Source organism: Ictalurus furcatus, chromosome 16 (assembly GCF_023375685.1).
Source record: "Ictalurus furcatus strain D&B chromosome 16, Billie_1.0, whole genome shotgun sequence".
NCBI lineage: Eukaryota > Metazoa > Chordata > Actinopteri > Siluriformes > Ictaluridae > Ictalurus > Ictalurus furcatus.
Window position 1 is genome coordinate 12,439,845 of NC_071270.1, and position 15,177 is coordinate 12,455,021.

At 38.9% G+C, this 15,177-nt stretch overlaps 1 protein-coding gene across 1 annotated transcript in view; it reads left to right on the forward strand.

Moving 5' to 3' along the window:
- The window catches only part of kcnj6 (potassium inwardly rectifying channel subfamily J member 6), a 90,133-nt gene extending 77,124 nt beyond the window's left edge, over positions 1–13,009 (forward strand). Inside the window, exon 3 of the mRNA XM_053645925.1 lies at positions 12,666–13,009. Coding sequence (XP_053501900.1) covers positions 12,666–13,009 — 344 coding nt within the window. The remainder of the gene's footprint in view (positions 1–12,665) is intronic.
- Positions 13,010–15,177: the final 2,168 nt, after the last annotated feature.

Here is a 15,177-nt window from a genome sequence, read left to right on the forward strand (position 1 = left end):
GGGTGTCTAAAATCTTCTTAAGGTGCTCATCGTGAGTGTGCATTGTTGCCCCGTGCATAACGATGTCATCAAGGTAGATGACGACACCTGGTATGCCCGCTAAGTTGGAAGCAGGAAGGGGCTGAGCTCGGGGTAAATTGCATCCTGGTATACCGGAATGCTCCCTCATGTGTAACAAAAGCTGTCAAATTCCTGTTGTCTGTGTGCAGGGGCACCTGCAAATCCCCCTCCCTGAGGTCAAGCTTGATAAACACTGTTGAGCCATAGAACTGAGCTGTGAGTTCCTCCAATGTTGGCAGAGGACATTTATCAGGAATTATTGCTTTATTGAATCGCCTCAACAAATACGCAGCCCTCCGGATTTCTTTTTTGCCACCATTAGGTTTGAAACCCAGGGCAAAGTGTCACTGGCTCAATGATGCTGGCACCTAGCAGGCACTGTAGTTCAGTTGCCACCCCATTGCGCCGGCCCAGGGGAATGCGAAGTAATGGTTGAATGGCAGGTGTGATGCCGGGGTTAATGAGGGGTTGATGCCTAAATGATGTAAGGCAGCCCAGCCCATTGAATAGTGTTGGCCGTAGTGGTTGCCATGTTGAAGTCACCACCAGGATAGCAGCCCCACCCACATCAACTAAGGTGAATGCTAGCGAAGTGGACAGGTCCAGCCCCATCGAATTAGCTCCTTTATGGGCCACTTGGAAAATCAATAAGGGCAGTATTTTTGTTCCAGAGCAAACAGTCATTGTAATTGACCCCAGTAGTTTAATTTCAGGGCTGTGGAGGGCACAGGCCCGTGGAGGGCGGCGCCAGACGGAGCATGTTAAAAAACTGCCTGTACATGTCAGCATTCAAAATGGCCCCTGTTTCCAGTAGCAGGGGAACACACACATCATTCAAGATGACTGTGCATGATTTGAATGGCACAAGACCTGATCTCACATTGTGAATTATAGTGGGTGAAGACTGTGAAGTACTTGGTAGTGGTCTATGTGGGGCTGAGCGGCAGACACTGGCAAAGTGATTTTGTTTTGAACAGTTATGACACATCTGGCTCTGAGCTGGGCAATTTGGGGCTCTTGTGGCATGAGAATGAGATCCACAGTTAGAACAGGGCTATTGTTGTTGTGGTCACCTGTGTTGTTGTCACGCGAGTTGCATCACAGAGTCAGGAACATCGACAGCAGCTCCCACACCCCTGTGCAATGACTGCTCCATGGGTGGGGGACTGTCAATGAGTGTTGGAGGGCTAGATATGAACTTCATTCGGTTTGTTAGTGTAGCCACACGTTCAGCAGTGCGTTAAATTTGAAATGCAACTGTTATGCTCTAGATAGCGTCAAATCATCAGGCTGTAGTAGCAGGGCTTCCTGGATTTTATTGTCAGTTATGTGCTCAATCAGCTGCTCACGGATCATTTCATCACACAGCATGGCAAATTTACAGGAGTTTGCTAGCCCTCTCAAGTTAGCCACATATTGCTTGACAGACTTAACAGGAAGCTGATGTCGTCTTCGGAATATGAACCGCCGCAGAAAAACACTCTGTGGGGCAGCAAAATGTTCATATAAGAGGCTCACAGCTTGGTCATACAATGCTTCATTGCTGTCAGTGATTGTTGCGAGCATGCCCTGTCCCTCTGCGCCCAGACATTGTTGTAGCAGTGCTTTATATCCGAGCCACGATCACAGTGGGCCTGCAGCGATGGTTTTCAAAATACTACAACCATGGTATGGGAGGTTCACCAGGGAGAGCAAGGAAGTGTGGCGTGGGGGTAATAAAAAATCAGCCATCCTCTTCGCCAAAATGTGCCTCGTCTTTAACTCAGCATTCTAACCTACTGCGCAGGACACAACACACATCCCTACTGAGCTAACTTTGTTCAGCTAACTAATGCATTTATATGGCATCTGGTTGGGCAGTACATCAACTTTCAGTACCATATCCTCCTCAATGTTGTAATCATAAAACTTTACGCCTTGAATGTGTCCACAAACAACAACATTTTAAACATCAAGAGACTTGTATGCCTTCAACATCTCTCTAGTATAAACGCTCAGAGTTTCTGTGAGATATGTGTATATGCCCAGCCATTGCCGGTTTGGCCACCACTTAGGATCATTTAGCTATGGACAGGATGCCAAGCCATAAGGATCTTCATCATTTGAAAGTGTATCTGAATAACATTCCCTGTCTTTTAGTGGTAATCCATAATTATAAGTGGATAACATTTTGGCTAATATCAATCCACTTCCTAAATAAAATTCTTGATAGTTTTTTCAATCAGATTAGAACTAAGTAGTGCCAAGTTGCCATGATACACTTACACAAACATGTGTTGTGAAGATCAGTCTTTGCTAGATCCCTGTTCTTAAAACAGGGTGCTCGCTCACACCTGATTGTCATCCCACTGATTGAAAATACCTGACTCTAATTTCACCTTCAAATTAACTGATAATCCTAGAGGTTTGCATACTTTTTCCACTCACAGATATGTAATATTGGATCATTTTTCTCAATAAATAAATTACCAAGTATAATTTTGTCTCATTTGTTTAATTCTCTTTGTCTACTTTTAGGACTTGTGTGAAAACCTGATGATGTTTTAGTTCATATTTATGAAAAATAATAAAAATTGTAACAGGTTGACAAACTTTCAAGCACCACTGTACATTGGTGTACTACAAATGATTGGATGCTAATCTGTCCATTTGATTAATAAATAGCATACAGTCATTGTCTGCATGAGATAAGAAGAGACCTTTTTGAGTCGTAACAAATACTTTGAAGGTCTAAATAAAAAATGTAAGAAGTAAAAAGTGAGGTTTTTCTTGGAAATGTAATTAAGTATGAGTATTAAATTTAAGCAATACTCAAGTAAAGTCTAAATATGCCTAAGTCTATAAGTCAAAGTATGGTAACAAAGTACAATTACTCAAGTATTTTCCATTCCTGCATAGGACAGATAGGGGAACCAATGGACTGAACTCATATGTAGGCAAGACCATTATATTGAATCTGACAAAGCAAAGAGTCCTCATTTCAAGCACACAATGGTGATTTACCAGAAATAACTACTGTTCATGAGCGAAGATCATTTTTAGACCTGTGGAACTATGTATGGGTGGACTTCTATATTGTTAGCTTAATATCTTCTTATAGGAAAAACACACCATGAAGAAACTTTCTCTTACTGAGGAAGGCAAACTACATTTCACACCACAAAAGGGCTCTGTGTGAAGCACATGTTTTGGGAAGCACAGTGTGCCTTTCACTCTGCACAAATATGAAGACTTCTTGACAGCTGTGCTATCTCGCCAGCACAACGGGTTATTATTCAGCAAAATTGTATCACGCTGCTTTAGTATGTGGCACATGACTAAAGAAAAGTAGTAGTACTTGGTGGTGAGACTCATTGCTAGTGTAGTGCTGATTTAAAAGCTAGTTTGGAAATTACTCAGTTACTCAGTCCATGCCCTTTAAACAATGAACAAGGCTTAAAGATCAAATGAGGAAGCTCGTTAACAGTTTTAGAAGCGCTAAAATCAGCATACTGGAAGTATTTTTAATCCTTCCCAATGACTGGAGTGGTCAATGACCATGGACATAAGTAGAGTTTGACAAACCTGTAAACAGACTTGCATGTCAAAGAGCTTCCACTGTAGAATCCTGAGTTCAAGTTGTTCACTGACTGAAGGACAGTGTTCAAAGGACTACAGGTGGAGTCTGAAACTGACATCTTAGCTAAAGAATCTATACCCCAAGGAGCTTGAGCTCAACAAACAGGAAATGCAGGCCTAAATCAAAACATGCAAGCTTACCAAACATCAACTCCAAACATACAGACATTTGGTATTGTCCATGTTTTTGAAGAATTATGAAAACTAACAGGTTGCAGGAACACTGGGAGAACTGGAAATCTGGTTCAAGATAAGGACATACTCTTGTGACTCTAAAGGACATACTTCTGTAGGTAATGTTGCCAATCGCACTGTCAGAGAGGGAGAAACTGGATGAGAGAAATACATGCTGCTACAGATAGATCTAACAGACCATTTCTGACATCAAACATATGTGGCAAGAGAGGAGATTTGGAGCTGGATGGAAAATATGGCAAATTTCACACAGCAAATGTTTTCATTAATGGTACTACAATAATAACCTATATAGCTGCCGAATATCTTCACCCTACATATCAACACAAATGCACCTGCTAAGAAATGTGAGTGATAAAATGAGAAATGAGGTAGAAATGAGTGATGAAATGACCAAGGAACATATTCAAACTATTTTTGGACATTCTGTGGTCTTTACTCATCAAACACAAGTCTCAGGGCAAAGTGAACTAATGAATTGTGTCTTCAAGAAATGTCTTTCAAAATGCATCAAAAAGATGTTTTGTGGTATTATGTAGCATCTGAGCTATGCATAACAATGGGACTATTGTGAAAATCTCAGTAGAACAATATGTAGAGCAGAGCATCACATTATAGATGTGCAAGATGAACCAACTAAAGAGAGACAGTATGTAATACCCAGCCAATGGATGATGCTCTGTACTGAGTTCTTCTAATTACTAATGTTATTGTTAACAATAATGACTAAGATAAATACATTTGTGACAATACATTCTTTGACTTGTTCTTTCATATTCCAGATACTGTATGTCACATCTGTTTCATTTTGACCTTAGCTTTCACTTCAAGGAGAGTTTCCATAACATCCATGGAACCATGACTTCTTACAGCCGTACACACTTATATTTAGAATAGTACCTAGACTATGTCATGGTTGGAAGGCCTATATGATTTCAGTTTGCACCCATATGCCAGTAATGCAACTCTGATTTGAGATCACTGGGCTTCAATTAACTATTTAAGACAACTCACAACAATGGCATTACAGAGTGGCATAGCAGAAAAGCTTTTTTTTGGCAGGCTTACCATATATCCATATGGGATTTACCTTTCTCAAGGAACCAACAGTGGCAGCTTGGATGTATCAGGATTTAGTACCAGATTGGCAGAACCAGGACAGAACTCACCAACCTCTGATCAGTAATCCAGAGCCCTATCCACTGAGCCACCACTGCCAACATTTGCCATGTTATCAAGAGATTGTGAGTTCAATTCTTGACAATGCCACTGCCTGCTGTGGCCAGGAGTTCAAGAGAACAAAAATTGGCCATGCTGTCTAACCAATCTATGGGATAACGCATGCGGAAAAGGGCATTTAGTGCTTTCCTCCAAGTGTTCAGCTGCCCAGTGATGTAGCATGAGTAGCAGTTTGAAAAGATGCACTGGCTTCATGTGTTTTGGAGGAAGCACATGTAGGACTTCACCGTCCCCTGGTTTGTAGCTTTGGTGTGATAGGGCAGAGTTAGCTAGTGGGTGGGAATTGTGAAAACATTTGTTCACTTACCAAAAAAAAGCTGATGTAGTAAATGCAGAAATAACCCAATAATGATTATGTGAATATTAATTTAATGATAAATTACAATTGCATTCAACAATCAGACAAAATGCAAGTAAACTTTTGTTTTGTCAATTCCACCAGACAGTCATTCACTACGTTTACATGGACAGCAGTAATCTAATTAATGATATTATACTGAGTAAGACAATATTGTGATTAAGGTGTTTACATGAGTTGCTTTTAGAATACTCCTTTCATGTTCAGGTTTTACATGTTATAGAACATAGATCGATTAACGGCACGTCATTACGTCCCCACACCACGCCGTCCAATGTTCCATCCAGAATTTCACGTATCAACATACAGTTTGTCTTCGTTATGGTACCGTATACAGTTTTGGGTTTTTCATTTTTAATTTTACGAAAGCTTCAAGTGCAGTTAATTATTTGTCATGCTGTATGTGCAAATAGACTACTGCTTGAATCCTTGGGCTGCATCCGAATCCACATACTTACCTACTATATAGTAGCTGAAATACATGTACCTCGCCTACTATATAGTAGGTAAGTACATGGTTTTGGATGCAGCCATGCTCTTGTTTACTGTCAAACGGTTGAGCATTGCTGTTTGTGTACGCGTTCTGTCACAAAATGCGGTGAAAACTCCAACACGATGTTAATAGTGTGATTGAGGTGTGTACGTGTCTATAACGCACTTCAATAATGCGACTAAAATACAAATACTCCACATCTCTTAATTCGATTTGTGTTTACTTCGAGTATGACTTTAGTCTGATTAAGGTCATCAATAATTGCTGTTTACATGATAGTTTCTTAATCTGAGTATTGTCTTAATCGGGTTAATATTGGATTATTGTTGTCCATGTAAACATACTGAGTGAGACTGGTGGCCTGAGAGATGTGAGAGTGCTGAGAATGTGGGGGTGAAGTAACAGGCCTTAATATGGACAAACTGAGGCAGGACATGAAACATTAAATAAGTTTTAGTCTTTGTTATCCAAAATATTTGCATGACTTAAATTGTAGTTAAAAACATCTGTAAAGATCCTCCAAACACTGCTGAAATATATTTCAGACCTGTGGGAAATGCTAAGTGAATGTTAATCCTATATTTCTTCACACATGCTTTAGAACATTTAGTTCTGGCTCTGAGAATGAAAGCTGCAATCTTAGAAAAAAAAAAAAAACGGCTCTACAAGAGTACATTGGATCATTAAGGTGTTCTGCTTGGAGCCTTCTCTGAAAGATAAGTGTTCTACAAAGAACAGTTAATTGTTCCCCCAGAAGGACAAACTGAAAAGCTGTAGGCTTTTAGATTTTTCTTCAACATCTTACATATGCTGCATGTCACAGGTTCACTGAAATTAATTATTTTGGTACACATCACCAGTCTACTTGGTAGAGAGGTCTAGGTGCTGTTCTTCACAGTTAAGGGGTAGCATCATCACTCAGTCATATTAATGATGCTTAATCATTTTCAGCATAGAGCAGCTTTAGTGTAGCTTCTAGCATCAAAGAGAGGAACTTCTCCAGTAATTGGTATCCAGTGTTGTGCATACATTCCTTATTATAAGGATGAATTGAAGAAAATAATTGCTCTCCTCTATTCCTGATCAGAGTGGTGTCTTTTTATAGATTTGGTGCAGATTTATTTTCATACCAAGCAAAAGCCAGTAGCTTATGTAAGAACAAAATATGAGGAGAGGTGGATCGTTTAACTTATTAGGACTAAGAAGATTTCCTTTTCTATTGTGTTTGTTTGTTTTTTTACATGTACTCTTATTTAATATACATCACAGATCAACTGTACTCTTATGGTGTATGAAATGCTATAGTGTTTTAGTCATGTTAATGTTAATTAATTGATCCTTTTGTTATGTATAATTAGATCTTCTGTCACGTAATCATCCAATTCATCAGTCATTAATTTATTGTTCAATTATTTACTTGCTTAGCAATAATCATTAGCAGAGGTGGGTAGTAACGTGCTTTGTTACATATACTTGAGTAACTTTTTGAAAAATAAATTACTTTTAAGAGTAGGTTTAACTGGCCATAGTTATACTCTTACTCAAGTTCATTTTTAATCACAGAAATGTACTTTTATTTCTCTACATTCAGTGGCCTTCTTCCCTTAATGTTAAACGTTAATGAATATATGTAGTTTTAATAGTTAGTTTATAGTCTTGTGATACGCAGCAGTGGTCTGAATGCGGATGCAACAACTGCTCACTTTTTAGCAGCTCAGTCCTGGAGAAGCGAGGGTGTCGACGGAGACAGGACACACACACACACACTCACATACTCTCTACACACACTTTCTCTTTTGTTATGTTCTATAGTCTGTTCTTTTTTTCTCTGTTGTCTTGTTTAAATGCAGATGCTGACAAGTTTGTGTTGTTAACATGTTGTGAAAATAAAGGCAGTCAACTGTTGGGAAAATGTTTGTTTTTTGGGGTGTGTGTTTGAGATTTTGTGTTGAAAATGACAGGTTGTGTGTTATTGTACCCATCAGAGGACTGGCATATGCTGCCTCATGTTGAACCCAGGTTTTATATCATATAAACAGAACAGACAGACTTTCAAGGAGATGTGTGACTTACAGTTCTCCATGTAGTCTGAGATTTAGGATTTTCCCTTCATTTTAATCAGATCTGAAGTTACTAGTACCTTGCTATGTGAGTAGTCTTCTCATTGAATACTTTATTACTCTTATTCAAGTAATTAGTAACATTATTAACTTACTGTTACTTGAGTAATTATTTTTTATCAGTAGTTTTACTTGTACCTGAGTAACATTTTTGGCTACTCTACCCACCTCTGATCATTAGACTTGTTTTCCCTTTAGTCATACATTATTAGTCACGGCTCAGTCTCATATGATCAAACCAGGGAATGTTGGAATGTAATACAATTCTATAAATAATATAGATAAAAAAATTGTCTTTATTGTATAACCTTTTGATCTTTTGTTTAAAAAAGAAATTCGCAAAAATACTCTGCTCTCATGGATATCAAACAATTGCAAACACAACACAGGTTTATCAAAAAAAATATTTGTTAAATATATGTGTGGCACAATTATTGGCTCCCTTTCAGTCAATACTTTGTGCTACCTCCCTTTGCCAAGATATCAGCTCTGAGTCTTCTCCTGTAATGCCTGAGGATGTTGGAGAATACATTGCAAGGGATCTGAGACCATTCCTCCATACAGAATCTCTCCAGATCCTTCAAATTTTGAGGTCCACGCTGGTGGACTCTCCTCTTCAGTTTACCCCACAGGTTTTCTGTGGGGTTCAAGTCAGGGGATTGGGATGGCCATGGCAGGAGTTTGATTTTGTGGTCAGTAAACCATTTTTCTGTTGATTTTGATATATGTTTTGGATCATTGTCCTGCTGGAAGATCCAACCACGGCCCATTTTAACTTTCTGACAGATGCAGTCAGGTTTTCATTTAATATCTGTTGATATTTGATAGAGTCCATGATGCCATATATCCTAACAAAATGTCCAGGTCCTCTGGCAGAAAAACAGCCCCAAAACATTAATGAGTCACCACCATATTTAACTGTGGGCATGAGGTACTTTCCCATATGGCTACCTCTCTGTGTGTGCCAAAACCACCTCTGGTGTTTAATGCCAAAAAGCTATATTTTGGTTTCATCTGATCATAGAACCCGATCTCATTTGAAGTTCCAGTAGTGTCTGGCAAACTGAAGATGCTGGAGTTTGTTTTTGGATGAAAATAGAGGCTTTTTTTCTTGAAACCCTTCCAAACAACTTGTGGTGATGTAGGTGACTTTGGATTGTAGTTTTGGAGACTTTCTGACCCCAAGAGGCAACTAACTTCTGCAATTCTCCAGCTGTGATCCTTGGAGATTTTGTGACCACTCGAACCATCCTCTTCAGAGTGCATTGAGACAATATAGACACACGTCCAATTCCAGGTTGATTCATAACATTTCCAGTTGACTGGAACTTCTTAATTATTGTCCTGATGGTGGAAATGGGCATTTTCAATGCTTGTGCTATTTTCTTATAGCCACTTCCCATTTTGTGAAGCTCAACAACCTTTTGCCGCACATCACAGCTATATTCCTTGGTCTTACCCATTGTTATGAATGACTAAGGGAATTTGGCCTATGTGCTACCTCATATTTATACCCCTGTGAAACAGGAAGCCATGATTGAACAATTTCAACAATTAATAGTCACCCAGGTGTGCTAAAAAAATTTTAAATGAGAATACACTTCAAATATATTTTTCTCATATAAATTCATAGGGGTGCAAATAATTGTTGCACACCTATATTTAACAAAGATTTTTTTGATAAACCTGTGTTGTGTTTGCAATTGTTTGATATCCATGAGAGTATTTTTGTGACTTTTTTGAACAAAAGATCAAAATGTTAAACAATAAAGACAATTTTTCACAGCCTTCTTTGCTCATATTTACCAAGGGTGCCAATATTAGTGGAGGGCACTGTACATTTTATACATCATAATCCGGAAATATAATTTTACACCCATGGGTATTGATGCACGTGCCACACACATGTACATACACTGAGATTATCTGAACACTGCTTGTTTGCATGCACGACACACACACACACACACACACATTGCACATGCTGAGAGTCAGTGAGGTCAACTGGAGCAAGGATGCAAAAATAACAGCTGGCAGCATCTTCCATGGTTGTCCTATTGCTATGGCGATGAGAAAGGGGAGCATGCCGCACATGCTGCATGTCATTGAAAAGTTAACGCATACAGCCAGAGGTGAGAAAACATTCTGCGGAAACAGGAGAAACAGCAGCCTGTCTACATAATTAATGTATTCATCACTTTTACCTCACAGCCAATGGCCTTCTGACACCTGCCTGGTGTTCTCCTCAGCTCACACATAAACACTGAGTGTTTCATCGATCATTTGCATTGACCATGAATGGAGGTGTGAATAAATAAATGGATGGATTGATAGAAAGACAGATAGATATACAGAGTTAGATAGAGAGATATGGTAGCTGTACATAAATAGTGACCATAGAAATAAGTGGTAAATATAGAAAGCAAAACATACATGTACTCAAACATGTTTGAGTAAAATACTTGGTGCACTAACTGAATTAGACGGTAGAAGAACGCCTATGCCGCGCATGTGTTTGCCTCTGATAACAGAATGAGCGCTGATCTTTCCTTACACTGACCACACTCTCACTATTACCTGCCAAGTTTTTTTCACTCCAGCAGCGCAGAACACTAATCCTCAAACCATATTTTCCCAGCTTAGCATCATCAGCCTGCTGATCCAGGATCAGTTCTTCCGGTCCTTCTAATCATATTCACAAGGATATAAAGGGCAAAAACTGCTCCTGCGTCAGCCAGCTGGCTGTGAGGAGTTTACATACACATGGCACGAGGACCAGCAGCTATACAGGATCTGGATTTAAAACTGAACGGATAAACTGAACAGCTTAGACTGAAACTTTCCATGGTCATGTGTAGTAGAAACTAATCATAATGCTTTGAGGACTAAGCAACTGTTCTGTTAGTAAGGTCCAAAGCCAACAATTCTCATACAAAACTGTAACATCGAATCAGCTGCTTCTAGTCAGTTTGTAATTCAATTTATAATTATTTATTATTATTTTTTTAAATCACTGTATCCCTGATATCTCCATATAGCCACTATTTGGCTGAGCTTTTTAACCCATTACACCCCAAAACGTGATCTTCACTCCTCCAATTCTGGTCTTTCAACTGTCCTTCAGACTCGTTTATGTACTATGGGTGATAGGGCCTTTTCTCCTAATGCTCCAAAACTGTGGAACTCACTCACCTGATATTAAAGAAGTCTAGTCTTTTAGTGTATTCAAATGTTCTCTCAAAACTTATTTCTTTAGGATAGCATTTACTTTTACTATTATTACTATTACTGTTATTGTTATTGAATTGTATTTTATTATTAACTGTTTTTGATACATGCCTATATACTTTGTTTTATGCCATTTATTTCTGGTTCTTTCTTATGTAAAGTGCCTTGAGAGGCCCAAATTATATGAAAGCTAATATTTCTGAAAAGTACAGTTTACTCTTCACAACATCCTTTCATATAATTCCATATTAAGAAAGAACATTTGAACTTTCAGCATTCTAGTCACCAAGATGCTAGTGACCTCTGCTAGGATCTTTCCGTGTGAGAGTTTAATTCACAAAATGGTAGTTGAGATTTCATGATTTTAGAAGTTAAACCACTGTGAAATGCTGTGCTCTACAGGTAAACTTGTAATATGAAGTTGAGCTATTTTTAACTCAGCATGTGTTTAACACTGATGATGGTGTACTTCTGTTGAGGCTAGTTTTGTGTACTGATGCTGTAATTTTGTGTAATTGTGTAATTTCATTTAATTACACTGAGGTAGGTGGACATCTCTGTGTGAGACTGGATAGGTTGCTTATAGCTTGCCAGTGTGTGTCTGGGTAAACATGTTTTTATACCTCACATGGACAGACATATCTGACAGACTTGACCATGTGGGGAAAACAGGTTTTTTTTAAGCAAAAGTAGTAGCTGCTGTAAAAAATAAATAAAGAAAGAAAGAAAGAAAGAAAGAAAGAAAGAAAAGAAAAAGGAAAAAAGAAAGAAAAGAAAAAAGACCCAAAAGGTTTCCTTTTGGTTGCTAATGTTAAGGTTAGAGATTTATGTGTGTGTGTGTGTGTGTGTGTGTGTGTGTGTGTGTGAGAGAGAGAGAGAGAGAGAAAGTGTAATGATGAATAAGATCTTCCTGGTGAATAACTGCTGCCCTGTGTCACTGTGATAAATGGTCTCTGCAAGCACACAAAACTCTAGCACTGGACTGCTTTACTATGTCTACACAATGACAGATAATGGGGAATGTGATATCCGTATAATTCTATAAATAATATAGATAAAATCAGCATTTCTCTATATACATTTATTTAGCAGTAGTCTAACAGACAAGTGTTAATACACATACACATCCCTGTTTATATTATTTCATTATTTGAAGGTATAATTTGAGATTCAGTTGTCCGGATTATTTTTAATATAACGTAATTTAGTTAAAAAAAAAAAAAAGAAAGAAAGAAGAAGAAGAAGAAGGAAAAAAAGAGCTGTGGTTGTAGTTTTTCTCACATTTTGATCAGTTTGTGTAAGCCGTTGCAGAATGGCACCTTTCATCTGTGTTGTTTTTCTTTGTTCTTGATAGGAATGACCTGCCAGGCTCGCAGCTCGTATGTGGCCAGTGAGATCAAGTGGGGCTACCGGTTCATGCCCGTGCTCACGCTGGAGGATGGCTTCTATGAGGTCGACTACAACAGCTTCCATGAGATCTACGAGACGAACACACCGAGCTGCAGCGCGCGCGAGCTGACCGAGATGAGCGCACGCTCACGCCTGCCACTCTCCTGGTCCGTGGCAAGCAAACTGAGCCAGCATGGCCTGCTAGACTCACGCAATGATGAGGAGGAGCAGGAGAAGGAGAGCAGAGAGACACAAGAGCAGGAACGCAATGGGGACATTGCCAACATGGAGAACGAGTCCAAAGTGTAAAGTGGAGCAAGCAGGGCAGAGCAGAGAGTTTTTGCTAACCCTCTCTCCATTTCACAAAATCGCACACATTCTCAGACATTTGTCAGACATCCTCAACAGAGGAGGGCGATATGACCAAAATATAGCACAATTCATGAAGATATTTGTACGATACACAATATGTAACACAGTATATATGCTTGCTAACAAACTGCTGGTTAAACAGTAGTGTTGCATTTAAAACCAAAATATTTAACACTGAAAAGGAGAGATTTTTTTTTTTAATCCTTAGAAAATATTAACATTTCATTTATAAAACAGAACAAATGTCTTATATCTAATCATCTGCTTCCAAGTTTGTAATTGTTATAAAATTACTGATAATATCCACAATATCGCAGATTAGTGTGTTGTGACAATTTGTCATGCAGATATTATATCGTCATATTGCCCAGATATTATCCTCAGTCTCTCTCTCTCTCTCTCTCTCTCTCTCTCTCTCTCTCTCTCTCTATCTCTCTCTCTCTCTCTCTCTCTCTAAGAGCTCTGACACACCAAGCTGACTGACAGCCAACTAATCGACTGTAGATTTGTGGTGTTTTTTTGTTTGTTTTTTGGCCCTTGTTAGTACAGATCAGTGCTGATTTAACATGCTGAATTGGCATCAGAGGCCAGAAGACAAAAGAGTTCTCTAACTCACAAACAGAGAATTATTATCCCTTATTTGTTATTTGCTAGCTCTATTTAAATTACAGACAGACCATATAAAAATTTCTGAAACTCTATACTTGTAGGTGTTGTACTATTCGTACAGTGGTACGCAATTTGGCACGCAGTACTTAGTGTTCGAGTTCTTAGTGTTCAGGTGCTAGTATTTCAGAGTCAGATTGGTGTGTCGCTATGGAGAAGATTCCGTGCCAGTGATAAAACAATCGGACTGGGGGGGTGAATGTGAAATCCAATACTCAGGTGGTATTGCTTTACATTTGTGACATGAGTACAATGTGCCACACTAACAAGCAAAAGCTTCATTACATTGCTCTTACATAGCTTTATCTCTTCAGTATTAAGAATTAAACAAATGCAATTCCCTGTTATATGTCTTTGCATGGGGGAAAGGTGGCTTAGTGGTTAACACATTTTCCTCGCAACTCCAGGTTTTTGGGTTCATATCTCACCTCCTCCCTGTGTGAATGCTCTCCCCGTGCTTTTTGGGTTTCCTACAGCTACCGTGGTTTCCTCACCGGTCCATAGACATGCGTTGTAGGCTGATTGGCATTTCCAAATTGTCTGTAGTGTGTGTGACTGTACCCTGTGATAGGTTGGGACCCCATCCAGGGTGTCCCATACCTTGTGCCCCAAGTTCCCTGGGATAGGCTCCCGCATGACCCTGTGTAGGACAAGTGGGATGAAGGGATGGATGGATGAATGGATGGATGGATTTCCTTGCATTTTACTTTCATCGGTGCATTGCAGTTATGCCACACTCTCCAATCACAGCCTGAAACTGCATTCAGGAATGTGTTTGGCCTGTAAGCGTCAATCCCCAGGGGGTGTTTGCATCCATATAACACCCTTTATAGTTCCTCACAGGGTCATTGTTTCTTTAATCCTACTTCATTAAACCCTTAATCATCAATATTTTCATAACTATTACATACACTTAACAATGCTTTTATATGTGATAAAACTATTAATATTGATTAAAAAAAACTTAACCTTAAAGTTGTTAACAAATTTCTTGGACTTTTAGCGAGGTGTAGGATGAACATTTCCAAATGAATTTCCAGCAACATGCTGACGTTCTCTTATTGGTTTATATTAACGACTATATGTATATAGGTATATTTGTGTGTGTGTGTGTGTGTGTGTGTGTGTGTGTGTGTGTGTTGTGCATTTAACTGATGTGTATATTCTTCCAGAGTGTATATTTACAGCTGATCACATTCTGCAAACCCTTAAAAGGAAGTGCATGCAGTATACAGCAATGATGTTGTTCTAAAGTATGGAAAGAATTTAATTGATAAAGCTTGATCCTATACCTTACTTGTAGTATCTTGAATGTGAATAACTTACTTACCTGAAATATCCAGTAGGTGGTGATATTACTCTGTTACCTGGAATAATAAGGAATAAGGAGAGAGCAAACAGCCATGCCTAGTTAAGCAGTACATGTCTGACCGCTTTTG